The sequence below is a fragment of the Cetorhinus maximus genome, chromosome 2, assembly GCF_964194155.1.
Source record: "Cetorhinus maximus chromosome 2, sCetMax3.hap1.1, whole genome shotgun sequence".
NCBI lineage: Eukaryota > Metazoa > Chordata > Chondrichthyes > Lamniformes > Cetorhinidae > Cetorhinus > Cetorhinus maximus.
The window spans coordinates 137,984,640-137,999,067 of record NC_135880.1 but is presented as its reverse complement, the minus strand read 5'-3'; the positions used below and the strand labels follow the sequence as shown (position 1 = coordinate 137,999,067).

Sequence of the window (14,428 nt, the reverse complement as noted above, 5' to 3'; positions counted from 1 at the left end):
TTTTGTTTATGTTTCAGATTTCCAGCATCTGCAGTATTTTGCTTTTATCTTAATGAGAGGAATGAGTTTGATTTTTAATTATTGGTAAAGGAATTGTATAATCTTAGACAGCAGTATCACCATTTTGAGATATGAATTGACATTGCTTTCTGGTACGTTTGAATGCTGATAGTCTTGTGTACGTGTCTTTGTAGAGATACTGCCATTAGGATCGGTCATTTTATGAGACCGTTCTGTGTTGGCTTTTGGTATATTTTTCGCTGACCCTTAATGGCATGCTTTGCCAAACTACTTGATTATTTGGGGCATCACAGCCAAGCGTGACCACTTCTCCACCTGTGCATTTTCAGCAGGAGCAATAGAGTAAGAATTAAGAGTGGTATCTTGTTCACTCTCCCTCCCTCTTTACTTTCATCATGACCTTTCACCCTGGCTAAGATTAACTAACTCCAGTCAGATCCAGGATCAAATCTGTGTATGTGCTGCTGACTGCGTAAGTAATAGTAGCTCCTAACCTGTAGCTTCTAAAATCTTCAAAAAATAGATTACCTGCTATTAAGTTTCTACTGATGTCCTTTTAAATGTGTGTGGACTTCGGGAAACTGCCACTGTCCTTCTATCATATACCAGGAACACATTTTTCTTCCTCCCCAGAAGAAGAGAGGGACTCCCTGGCGTTACTTGTCATTCCAAATAGTGGAGACACTGCTGAGGGGAGTCGTGCACCAGCTAAACATGCCCTACAGAAACAACAAGTTATCACTTCAATTCATGCTTTTTAAAAGAACTGCTTCTTGTATATTATTAATTTTTTCTGAGGCCACAGATATAGTGTTTCATTCTTCTGACCCAGAAGTGATTTTTAGACACAAAACCAACCTATGTCACAATTGGCCAAGGTGACGTTTTGGTTATACTTACAAGCTGCCTTTGTTTTGTGGCCACTTGACGACAATCTGTTTAAGTGTCCTCACTGTCCATCTCTCTGCTTTAGGCCCTTGATTTCAACTGACATTTCATATCAGTTCAGAAATCGCTAGTTCCAGGGGTGGCAGGAGGGAGAGTCTCAAGGTATTTTAATTCCCGGGCTTTATTTAAAGGCTGTCAGCTGACTTCTCACCGTTTCTGTACAAACTCAGGTGGTCTGACACTGCTTGCAAAGCTACTGAAGTCCATGAGACTGTCTTTTGCTTGTTCTCAATTTTTTTTTAAATTGAAACTTAAATCTGACATTTCAGCATGCAGCAGTTCCAAGGCAGAGTAAGTGACCTGAGGGATTTTAACGGTCCAGTTTCTGCTTCAGTTTCTATCTGTTGGAAGACAACCACATGTATCCAGACATGTGCAGTGGTCTCTGCTCGCTAGGACAGTTCACGTTCTAGGCAGCTAAGGAGCTAAACCAGCTTTTCTGTGTTTGGAACCCAACTCCTAACACATGGGTTTAGATTAGTATCTGGAGTGTAAACACACTTCATAATGGGCAAAATAAAGAAATTGCATTCATATATTGCATTTATGCAGCGTCTTTCACAACATCAGGATATCCCATAGCACTTAATATCCAGTCAAGGACTTTTTGGAAGTGCAGTCACTATTGCAATGTAGGAAGCGAGCCGCCAGTTTATGCACAGCCATGTTAGACAAACAGTGATAATGACCAGATAATCTGGTCTAGTGATGTTGGTTGAGGAGCAAGTATTAACCAGGCAATGTATGTTGAAATGAAATGTGATTTAATGGCATGTGTTAATTCCTCAAATTTGAGTGTGTGTTCTTGTTTTTATTCAGGTTCTGCTGTCTGGCAACTCATTGCTTCATTCCTGAAGCTTCCGATATCAGGCACACATTGCATAGTTGGAGCCACCATCGGTTTCTCGCTCGTTTCGGTCGGTGCTCACAGTGTCCGATGGATTCAGCTCATCAAGATTGGTAATTGATCTTTTCCGTTGCTTGTGTGAGCATATTGTGCACATGAGCATGGACCAACAATTACTGACCACTTTTGCTTCCCTACTTCAATATTTTCTTTCCTGATGTAGTTTGGTGCAAATGTAATGATGCTCTCTCCGTTTCTCTGCTCACCAGTAGACCCGATGTTTATAGAATGGCAGATACACTTCAAAAAGTTTTACACACATTGCGAATATTACGTAGAAACTCACAACACAAACGCACTGAAACAGGCTGTTTTGACCCAACAGGGCAATGCAGGTGTCAGTGCACCATACAAGCCTCATCACACTTTCATCTCACCCTATCAACCTCTCTTTCTATCCCGTTCTCCCTCATACACAGAATTATCTAACTCCAACTTAAATTTCTTTATTCAAATGGCTGGGGAAGCAGGTATAGTTTGATTTTGAGGTTAACAGTCCACTCAATGGCTTCAGCTGATGCAGTGTAAATGGTTGTGATGCCACCAGGAATGGATCTCTCAGGGCAGAAGTTCAGTATGTGGACGATGCTCTGACTTGGATGGCCACAGTCACAATCTGAGGTGATCCTCATGTTCCACTTATGGAGAAAGTGGCCGCATCTTCACCGGCCCATCCTCAAGAGGTTGAAGGTTGCCCACATTTTCTGTGGAAGGTTGAAATCATGGACCTCACCACCCGGGTCAGTTACCATGTTGTGGTTGGTGATGTTTACAGTCAACCAGGTGGTGTTCCATCGAGAGGTGGGGCTGTCGTCAGCTTGTGGGGTGTGGGGTGTGTTCCAGGAGGGACTAATGGATTTCAGATGAGTGGGTGTTTTTTTCTTTTTGAGGTCCGTTGTTAATGGGAGTGCTTCATTAACTGTCAGTTGGTGCTCTTTTGTGGAGGATGTTTTCCATGCGGACATCATACGTGCTAGTACACGAAGCCACTCGAGCCATGTTGGTCTCGACGTCTCCGAAATAACCCTCATGACTTCCCGAAGATGGATATCTACCATGTTTGTGTGTTTGTTCCCCGGGGCTTTGGAAAATCTTTCATCTCCTGTAGGACCCTGGGAAGAAAAGAGCACCTCGAAGAAAATAGGGAAAGTGAAGACCCCGACGTCGCAATACATCACTCCTCGAGTCCCTTGCTGAAGGATGCCTCATAACATGGTGGGAAACAGCAGAGAAGATTGACGTCATGCAGTCAAGGCGAGAAAACTCCTATGCTACCTGGGAGCAGCCAAGCAGCAACCACACCAGTGACCCAGAATCAATGCTGATGCCATCGCTTCACAACTCCAACTTAAATACATTATGCTATATGCCTGAATCACTCCATATGGCAGCAAGTTGACATTCTTGCCACTGAGTAAAGAAGTTTCTCCTGAATTATTTCTGGAATTATTAATGGCTAACTTCTATTTATGAGCCCTAGTTTTGTAAAACCCCACAAGTGGAAACATTTTCTCAAAAGTCTATCTTATTAAGCCAAATTATCTCCATCAGGTCACATGTTGCCCAGCTCTTTTCTAGAGAAAAGACCCCTGGTCAATCAACTCTTTCAGACCCGGCCAGTTTAGATTAATGTGTATTTCTCTGTACTGGTATACAATAGTGTGAAGAAGATTCAAATTCATTAAAACAGACAGGCAAGAACTTTATTCAATACTTCAACAACCTCAGTAACAGTAGGAGATAGCCTGAGAGAGAGCAGTGTCGGATTTCCCTTTTTTGAAAAAAACAAACTCTCATAAATTGACCTCATTTGCAATGAAAGTCAACATTCGTGACATTCAGGACACCATGTAAAAAGTATGGAATGAGTTGAACTTTAATCATATCCCATTGTAATTATCTGAGTGGAAATGCTATCAAAGGATGACCAGATACTCCACTTAGAGGGAAATAAATAGGACAGTCAGGAATTCACTTTCTCTTCTAGCCGATCCTGATAACAGTTGTTATCCTTTAGGATACCAGCTAGCCTTGTATCTTGTCAGTCCTTTGTGACACATCTATTTTTCAGGGTTATTGGCTCCATTCTTATCACATTGTTTTCCTATCAAATTGTTTGTTTATTTTCAACTGCCTTCTAATGAATTATCTTAATTGCATTGAAGTTCATTTTTAATTGTCACATATTGGTGTGTCTCCTTGAAAAGTAGAGTGTAACTGAATCATCACAAAGAGAATATTGCTTTGTGCACAATATTATCTCAGTTATGTCTAACATATATATTCTGTCAAATGATAAAACAATTCTAACGTCCTTTTACTCCGACATACATTTCAGGTCAATTTTAAATTTAACCACTAAAATCTCTCCAGCATGGAAGAAATTACTTGTGTCCTGTAAGTCTGCTTAACACTTTCGTCACCCATTTTGCTACACACAAGGATTTAAGTCTTTAACTTCAGTTTGCTGAGCGTTTAATTTTTTTAAAAAAGAAGATGCATGTTTCATGAACACTCTCAGGATTGCCCTTGTCCCAGTTCTAAGGAGGCCTTCAGGAACAGGGGAGAGATAAGTATTTTAGGCAGGGAGTTCAGAATGTAAGTCTTGGGACAGCTGAAGGCATATCTGCTGAAGGTGGGTTGAAGAGGAATCTGTACACATATGGTCAGAATTGGAGTGATGCAGAGTTGGGGGCTGTTGATTGGAGGAGGTTAGAGATGTTTATGGAGGGGCAAGACCATGGAGAGATTTTAAAGTAAGTCTGAGTCATTGGGAGATGGTAACTACTGCAGTGCAGTCAGACCGATGGTGATGGGTGAGTTGGACTTTGTGTGGGATAGGATAAGATTTGCAGAGGAGAGGATGGGAGGGTGACCAGGAGAGTATTTGAAAGGTGGCATCTGCAGGTGACTGACTCTGGAGTGAGATGGGAGTGCATTTCTTGTACTAAACTACATCTGGTAACTGATGCTGATTTCCTTTGTGCTGTTCCATTGAGCGGGAATATCGCAAGGTTTATACATATAGATGCATTGAAGTTGTAATTGTATTCAAAGAGCCCAACCAAAGCCATGCCCAAAAATAGAGGCCCCCTCTCAAGCCCATTCCAAGCTATTCAGATTTGGTTCAGATGACTTATCAGGCAGGTTTTTTGGTGTTTTCTCTTTGGAGGCAGCCCAGTGTAAACAGGGCTTCATATCTCTGTTGCACATCTTCCTTTATACCAGTGAGAAATCACCTTTGGAACAGCCTGTCCTGTTGACGTTTAACCCCCACTGTGCCCTGACCCCATTTGGCAAAGATTACATGTTCACGTGTTTTGTTTCTTGTTTACCTTGCCAAGTCGGAAGCAAACAACGTTTTTCTTTTGAAGTTTTGTTTTTGCTTGTGGCTTGTTTCCCAAAAGCTGGCTTGAATTACACTGAAATGACAGACTAAAACAGGCTGATTGACCCAACTAGTTCCTTTTTTTTTTGATTGCTCTGTCCCCATATTCCTTTATCTCCCTTGCCCTCCACCACCTAGCTAACTTGTTCTTAAATGTTAGTTGTTTCCATGGTGGATTTGTCCCTTGTAGAACGGCTGGTAATCCTTATCCCAGCAAGGGACCTGTACAATTCTTCGAGACGGTTCTCCCCATTGCAACACATGGAGAGACTGGACTGATTCTCCCTCTTTTGTATTCTGTGGTTTACTGATTGCTGCAGAGCCTCTTATGAAGCATTTCTAACACTTTTCTTTCCACATTGTTTTACCATGTGGGTTTTATCTTTGCAGTTGCCTCCTGGTTCATTTCCCCACTTCTGTCTGGCGCCATGTCCGGCATACTCTTCGTCCTAATTCGATTTTTCATCTTGAAAAAGGTAAGTGTTTTAAAGAGGTTAACCTTGCAAATTGTGACACCTTTTTATTCTTCTGCTCCACCCCCTGATTTTCTACGCACTAATTGCATTGTCATTTCTGTAGGAAGATCCAGTACCAAATGGTCTGCGTGCACTCCCACTCTTTTATGCTGCTACTATAGGGATCAATACCTTCTCAATCATGTACACAGGAGCTCCACGTAAGTACTCTTGGAAGCTGGTATAGGCCGATTGGTGATGAAAACAGTTTTTGGTGATAGCAAATTGGCAGGTCCACTTTACACCTTGCCCCTAGAATAAGAAAATGGGACAGGGTGTAAAATGGGCTCGCAATTCATCATCATCATCCATTTTGCCCCAGCGACTAAGATCAATTTCACTCCATTTACATTTTGACTATTGCTGGCTAACTGGTAAAAACTGTACATAGGAACAAGTGAATCAAAGGTGACCTCCCAAGCTATAATCAGCAGATGGTTTTATCCTCATCAGTCCTGTTGTTTGTAATAACTGGCTATTAAAAATAGGAACCAAAGTTTAAGTCTTGCTTCATTATGGCTGTGATCTACATTCTAATTCCAGGATAGCTTTGTAACTAAGCAACACTTGTCAACAGAGAAACATTGTATGAATTAATGACCTTGGGTCTATCAGAAGTAATGAGCCTGGTATTTGAAAGAAACTCCGTCACTCTTAAATTATAACTGGGGAATGATGCAAATTTAAGCTGATTCAAATAAAAATTGCACCTCTCTGGATCTCTTGTCTGTTAAATAAATAAATTCTGGGCTTCTATCAACTATCCACTGCCAAAATAGGGAATCTTTGTTACCAATTTGCCAACATATATTGTAATATGCTGAGTTTTGAAAATATGGGCCAGGAAATTTGAGGAGGGGCAACTCATATATAAATTTCCCAACCATGAATGCTTCCCATCTGCTACATGCTACTATATTTTTTAATGCAGCAGCTGAGCACTGATTTAGGTGAGTAGCACACTGTCCTTTCACCTGCTGACTGAAAGGTGGTGGTGGTGACATCATGGTAATGGTGCAGCAATATATCTACACAGAGATTGGGAGAATCAGATTGGCAAAGGTAACCAGGAAAATGAGTTCAGTGTTTTCAGGGCAGTTTCGTAGAGCAGTACGTTCTAGATCCAACCAGGGAGCAGGCTGGTAGTGTGCAATGAGTCCGAATTAATCAATAACCTCATGGTAAAGGAGCTGCTAAGTGACAGCGATCACAACCTGATAGAATTTCATGTTCACTTTGAAACTGAGAAGTCCAGGTCCATGACTAGTCTTTAAACATAAAGGTAACTATGAGGGTATGAAGGCAGGACTGGCTAGGGTGAACAGAGAAACTAGGTTCAATGATAGGACAGTAGAGTTGCAGTGGCAGGCTTTTAAGGTGATATTTAATAGCTCTCAGCAAGATTTATCCCAGTAAGAAAAAGGGACTCTTTGAAAAGGATGCATTATCCCTGGCTAATTAAGGAAGTTAAGGATTGCAACAAATTGAAATTGTACAAATCTGCAAAGATTAATGGTAGGTCAGAGGATTGGACGGACTTTAAGAACCAACAAAGAATGACTAAAAAGATGAGGCAGAAAGCAGAATATGAGAGAAAACTAGTTAGTAATATGAAAACATATAGTAAGACTTCCTAAGAGTATTTGAATAGGAAAAAGTAACTGAAGCTAGTGTTGGTCCTCTGGAGTGTGAGTCTGAGGAATCGTTGATAGAAAACAAAGAAATGGTGGAGATGCTGAACAGGTATTTTGGCCATGGTTTTCTGGTTCCACCCATCATGGAACTGGAAATTCTTACCTGAAGTCAACGGACCTTTGGCTGGTCTGTCAAATTTTCCATCCCACCGGTGATGATTCCCACAGCGGGCGGGACTGGAAAATCCCTGCCTTTGTGCCTGTCTTCATGATAGAAGACTTAGAAAACTTCCCAAAGATAATTGAAAATCAAGAGTGAGGAATGAACTTAAAACAATCACCATCACCAGGGAAAAGGTGCTAAGAAAACTAATAGACATAAAGGCTGACAAGTCCCCAGGATGGATGGTCTGCATCCTAGGGTCTTAAAAGAAGTAGTGGCACAGATAGCAGATGCATTGGTTATAATCTCCCAAAACTCCTTGGATTCTGGAAGGATTGCAGTGGATTGGAAAATAGCTAATGTAATACCTTTATTCAAGAAAGGAGGGAGGCAGAAAGCAGGAAACTATAGGTCAGTTGGCTTAACATCTGCCATAGGGAAAGTGCTATAATCCACTGTTAAGGGGGTTAGGGTTATGACATTATGATGGACAGAAGGTCATTGATGAAGTAGCTGAAGATGGTTGGGCCTAGGACACTACCCTGAGGAACTCCTGCAGCAATGCCCTGAAGCTTTTATTGTTGGCCTCCAGCATCTACATCCATCTTACCATCTTCCTTTGTGCTAGGCCTGACTCCAACCAGTGGAGAGATTCACCCCCCTCCCCCACCACAATTCCCATTGACTTCAGTTTGCAAGAGTTCCTTAATGCCACACTTAGTCAAATGCTTCCCTGATGCCAAAGGCAGTCACTCTCACCTCACCTTTGGAATTCAGCTCTTTCGTCCATGTTTGGACCAAGGCTGTAATGAGGTCAGGAGCCAAGTGGCCCAGGTGGAAACCAGTGAGCAGGTTATTGCTGTGTAAGGGCTGCTTGATAGCAATGTCGGCAACACCTTCCATTGCTTTGCTGATGATTGAAAGAAGGATGATGGAATGTTAACTCTTCGGATTGGATTTATCCTGCTTTTTGTGGACGGGATGTACTTGGGTAATTTTCCACATTACCAGGTAGATGCCAGTGCTGCGGCTGTACTGGAACAATTTGACTAGGGACACAGCTAGTTCTGGAGCACGTCTTCAGTACTATTGCTGGAATGTTGTCAGGGCCCATAGCCTTTGTAGTATCCAGTGCCTTCAGCCATTTGTTGATATCTTGTGGAGTGAACTGAATCGGCTGAAGACTGGCATCTGTGATGTTGGGGACCCCAAGAGGAGGCCGAGGTAGATCATCCACTCGGCACTTCTGGTTGAAGGTGGTTGCAAATGCTTCAGCCTTATCTTTTGCACTGATGTGCTGTGCTCCTCCATCATTGAGGATGGGAATATTTGTGGAGCCTCCCCCTCTTAGATATTAATTGTCCACCACCATTCATGGCTGAATGTTTCAGGATTGCACAGCTTAGATCTGATCCACTGGTTGTGGAATCGCTTAGTTGTCTATCACAAGCTGCTTCTGTTGTTTAGCGTGTAAGTAATCAGTGTTGTAGCTTCACCAGGTTGACAGCTCATTTTTAGGTATGTCTGGTGCTCCTACACGCTTTATTGAACCAGGGTTGATTCCCCTGGCTTGATGGTAATGGTACAGTGGTATAATGTGGAAAAACGTGAACTTATCCACTTTGGCAGGTAAAATAGAAAGCAGCATATTATTTAAATGGAGAGAGATTGCAGAACTCTGCAGTACAGAGGGATCTAGGTGTCCTGTAGGTACATGAATCACCAAAACTTAGTATGCAGGTTAAACAAGTGATTAGGAAAGCAAATGGAATGTCGGCGTTTATTGCAAGGGGAATAGAATATAAAAGTAGAAATGTTTTGTTACAGTTGTACAGGGTGTTGGTGAGGCCTCATCTGGTGTACTGTGTACAGTTTTGGTCTAGCCATATAAATACTGTGACCACAAGAGCAGGCCAGAAGGTAGGAATCCTGCGGCGAATAATTCACCACCTAACTTGCCAAAGCCTGTCCACCATCTACAAGGCAGAGGTCAGGAGTGTGTTGGAATACTCTCCATTGGCCAAGATGAGTGCAGGCCAAAGCAGGTCACTTGATCAGCACCCCATCCACCACCTTAAACTTTCAATCCCTCCCCCACTAACGCACAGTTGCAGTAGTGAGTACCATATACAAGATGCACTGCAGCAACTTGCTAAGCCTCCTTCAACAGCACCTTCCAAATCTGATTTTTTTTTCCCCTCTGTCTCTTAATCAATTAATAGTCATTACATTGTTCCAATTCCTATTTTGCAATTGAAAGATAAAAAATCTCTTGGGAATTGGAACAATTTTAGTGTCAAAAGGCTGTAGATGCTGGGAAAATATTTAAGGGTGAGTTTGATAGATTCTTGCTGTGCTTGGGTAAGAGTATCAAGGGATGTGGGTCAAAGTTGGGTAAATAGAGCTGAGATGCAGATCAGCCTTAATTTTAATAGAATGGCAGAATAGGCCCAAAGTACTGAATGGCCTACTCCTGTTCCTATGAGCTAGAATGCAAACTGTGCTTCCAGGTTTTAAAGTTAAATTGCTGAGTTCTAAGGCTCAATGAACCTGCTAACAGGGTTGCATTTTTCCTCTTGTAGTACTAGGATTGGACACTCTCCCCTTGTGGGCAATAGCACTGATCACCCTTGGTGGAGCACTGGTGTGTGCACTCGTTGTGTGGCTGTTGGTGTGTCCTTGGATGAAGAGGAAAATAGAAGGTAAGTCCTTGCCATTAAATAAGCTGTGAGAACTGCAGATATTGAAAACTGAATGCTGGCCTGAGTTAGAACTGACCCATCTATCTATCTTAAGGTAAACTGAAACAAAGTGTGCTGTCCAGGATATCGGATGAAAGCCTTGATAAAAGCCAAGATGAGGAAACGCCAGTATTTAAAGAGCTGCCGGGTGCAAAGGTGGCAGACGAGTCTGTGCTGCCTCTCACTAGTGAAGCCTCTGAGGAAGCTGGTGGAGTCCCAGACAGCCATGTCGTCGCTGGATCAACCGGAGTTTCAAATGGTGAGTCACATTTCACTGTTGGTGTGCTCTGGTGCTTTTAGCCAACTGGTGACAGCAACCTGACATGCCTCGATGGGGAGACTTTTGCATTAAAATACTGTTTTTGACACTGCTGATTTGAGTAGCCTATTTTGGTTGTATGTGCTGCCTGTTCCTTTTACTCTTCAAGTTGTTTGACTTGATGTTTGTGGTAAATTGGAAAGCTGTAATTGATAATGACATGGCCCATGGTGCATTTACGCACTGGCGATTTGAAATGATGACCTAGAGGTGCCATGAGTTTTTTTGTGTGCAATTCCGATATTCTTACCTCTCTTTGTGCATGAGCTCAAAATTGAACCACTGCAATGATAAAGTATTTTCATGGCTTTGCCCTTCCCTATTTAATTACTGCTACCTCCAGTATTGTTCCTTCCTTCTTTTTATGCTGCCTCCAAACTCTGATGTTGCTATTTCTGTGCAATTCGCTATCCAAAATTGGTGGCCCAGCCTTCAACTACCTTGGACCTACATTCTGGAATTCCCTCAATAAACTCTTCTGCTTCTCCACTTCTCCCTCTTCCTCCTCCTCCTTTTGAGACCCTCCTTAAAACCAAGCTTTTAGTAACTCTTTCCTTGCCTGTCTCCCTTTTTTTCTTGGCATCCATTTTCCTCACATCACTGATATTTTTCTATTCGTAAACGGTCTAAGATGACTCCATTGTGCAGCATTGAAAACCTTCTCTCGACCCATATGCTCCTATGCAAAAAGAAATGTGCACCTGAAGTCACAATGTATCAGACAGGAGAAATGCCTTTCTCATCTTGTAACTCATACAATTTGTTTATATTATAGGAGGCCAGAATCTGGTGTACACAGAATAACCTGGCATGCATCTTGGAAACTAATGCTTGTGCAAAATCCAATTCCTGATTTGCCCACATTGACCTCAGGACTGAACTGTCATCTCCCCCCCCGCAGATCAATTGAACACCGTTTTCATTCAAATATAGGAGTTTCAGTCCAGCTGTGTGGAGATTTATCATTCCCAGATTTCCTGACTGTTGCACAGGGAGTATCCAAAGTGATTCCATGTATATGATTTAAAATAGAAGTGCAGCATATGTTTTTGCTGTTTATAAATATTCTCTCCAGTCGCTGTCCACTGGCCAAAGTAGTTATGGAGGAAACCACAGCGTGGGAAGGTAGAACCAACCAGACTGGCTGTGACTAATTTTACTTCCCTTTCCTTCTGGTGAAAACAAGGTGGTTTCATGAGCTTGTTGGATTGGCTGAAATCTGACCAACAAAGTGTGAGCAGCTGTTGCTTTTGGTTCGTGCCAAAGTGTACAACTCGATGATGCCAGTCGTATCTCCACATAGAGACTGTGCTATTAAGCTGCTGTTTTTCCCCTCGCCCTTTGTCATGCTGTGAATTTAATGGCTGCGCGTGGAATTAATCCTCCCAAATTAAGCCAATCTAGCCAATTTTGATATTTGGGGGGGTGCAGTTTAGATGCAATCGTGTATCAGTTATTTATTTATTCTTAGATCATCACTCTTCTGCTTACTACCCAGACCTAGTCTAATCCCAGTCCTGCTCACTTCCATACCCTGTAATGTTGCTTTCAAGTAACTACTTAATTTCCTTTTACAAGTAGTTTTAGGTTCTGCTTCAGCAACAGTCTATGGCAGGAATTCTACATTCGAACTGCTCTCTATGTATTTAATTATTTTTCTAACCTTCTGCTTTATCACTCTGGGATGTACCTTAAACATGTGCCCTTTTGTTACTATCTCACCAAAACATTCTTACTATTTACCATATTGGATCCTTTAGTGACTTTGAAGGCCTCTGTTGGGTCACCCTTTCAACTTCACTGCTCCTGTATGGGATTAGAAACTCTAACTTCTCAGCCTGAAGCATTAGCACAGCATCCTGATTCAACAGTTTTGGACTGTGATAATGTGTAATGCTGATTTTGGTTGAACCCTGGGATCCACTAACTTGGAACAGACTGGAGATCAAAACTGGCTACCTGCATGGTGTTGACATCTTTTCCTTTCCGTTCTTGGGTGTGGGTGTCACTGGCAAAGTTGTTCATTTATTCTCCTGTCCTTATTGTCCTGAGAAAGTGATCTTGAACCCTGACGGTTGTTTTTTGTGTGTGTGTGTGTGTGTGTGTGTGTGTGTGTGTGTGGCTTGTAGCTGCGCATTGATCACTGGGGAAAAGAAACATTTGCGGCATGGCTGATTTTTGTGATTTTTTTTTCTTTTTGTTTGGCAGGATCTTGTTCCAAAATTGAAACCTGAATTCTCCTGATTATTTCTACAGGTAGAGCTGCATCTCTCACAAATGGCAGCCTGAAATCTCCGTTTTCAAATGGCGCGTTTAATTTTGAAGGGCACACAAGGAGTGACGGTCATGTGTACCACACAGTCCACAAAGACTCCGGCCTGTACAAAGATCTCTTGCACAGAATACACTTCGACAAGGTCACCGATGATCGGACGCAGCCCGAGAATTCCTACAGGCTTCTCCGTCGCAACAATAGCTATACATGTTACACTGCTGCCATTTGTGGCATGCCTGTGCAGCCGACCTTCAAGTCCTCTGACTTTGTGGGGACAGAGGACAGCGAGAAGCTTGTGGGTGAAATGGCCTCCTACTCCAAGAAGCGGCTCCGCTACGACAGCTACTCCAGCTACTGCAACGCGGTGGCTGAGGCAGAGATTGAGGCGGAGGAAGGAGGGGTGGAGTTGAAGCTGGCTAGTGAGCTGAGTGACCCCTTGCCACCACCAGAAAATGCCATGGATGAAGACAAAGAGGAGGAGGAGAAGCCCCAGGTCCATCTGCTCTTTCACTTCTTGCAGATCCTCACGGCTTGCTTTGGGTCATTTGCACATGGCGGGAATGATGTTAGGTAAGCTCACACTTCAAAATGGTGGCTCTGAATTGTTTCCGCTGAGTGGAATTGGTACCCACATGTGCCGAGGTAACATCTTATCTTGCATGTCAGTACTGATTCAGTCAGTAGCGTTCTCGCCTCCAGAGTCAGAAGGTCATGGGTTAGAGACCACTCCAGAGACTTGAGCATGTAATTGGTGTCTGACCATGGATTGCTGATGCAGCTAGATCCATTCTCCCATTCTTACCTTTACAATAGACCGTTCTGTGTATGCCTTCATTTAAACAATAATGTTGTCCCAGTGTCATCAAATGCAAAGTAGCCCTTCAAAGGAGCAAAACAAACAGAAAATTACATCGTAAAGAGCAATGGAAAACTTATCAGATTAAGTAATATTAACCCTGTTTACTATGCATTCCTGTGCCTGTGGCACCCACTAAGTATGGAAGGCTTTCAGGTACTTCGAACTAATTTGCCAGGCTTGCCCAGGTGGTGTTCTATACAATGAGGTTGGAAATTTGGCAGAGCATTAGTAAACAGTGCCCTATTAACCCATTTTGTTTTGTAATTCTTTTTAATGTTTTTGTACATAGAGTTCAAAGTTTAACTTTCCAAGATGCCTCTGGAAAAGAGCCACAGGAACTAACCATATATATTTGTGCATTCCTTTGCTGAACCCAAACTTTGGCCCCATGGACTGGCCGTGCAGGTTGAGTTAAACTGAACAGATTTTTATAGGGCCTCAAACTTAACTCTTGGCTGCAAGTACACTTCGGTCTAATAAGTAATCTTTAGATGAAATCTAGTGCCAAGCACGTGGAATGCCAAAGGTTTGCTGAGGATTGAGGAAGCGGTAACAATCTGCTGTGAAACTTCCAGCAGTTTAAGCAAAATGGTGGTTTATAATTTTTCTTGCTTTGGCTTAAAAGCTTCATAAATCATTAACTCATTTTTCCTGGTAA

General features: G+C 42.4%; 1 protein-coding gene across 4 annotated transcripts in view; it reads left to right on the top strand.

Moving 5' to 3' along the window:
* Nucleotides 1-14,428, top strand: part of LOC144698078 (sodium-dependent phosphate transporter 2-like) — a 96,808-nt gene that overhangs the window by 63,712 nt on the left and 18,668 nt on the right. For all 4 annotated transcript variants that reach the window (XM_078570010.1, XM_078570016.1, XM_078570021.1 and 1 more), the window contains exons 3-8: nucleotides 1,789-1,929; nucleotides 5,655-5,740; nucleotides 5,844-5,940; nucleotides 10,159-10,278; nucleotides 10,373-10,576; nucleotides 12,893-13,481. In XM_078570010.1, the coding sequence (XP_078426136.1) occupies nucleotides 1,789-1,929; nucleotides 5,655-5,740; nucleotides 5,844-5,940; nucleotides 10,159-10,278; nucleotides 10,373-10,576; nucleotides 12,893-13,481 (1,237 nt within the window). The remainder of the gene's footprint in view (nucleotides 1-1,788; nucleotides 1,930-5,654; nucleotides 5,741-5,843; nucleotides 5,941-10,158; nucleotides 10,279-10,372; nucleotides 10,577-12,892; nucleotides 13,482-14,428) is intronic.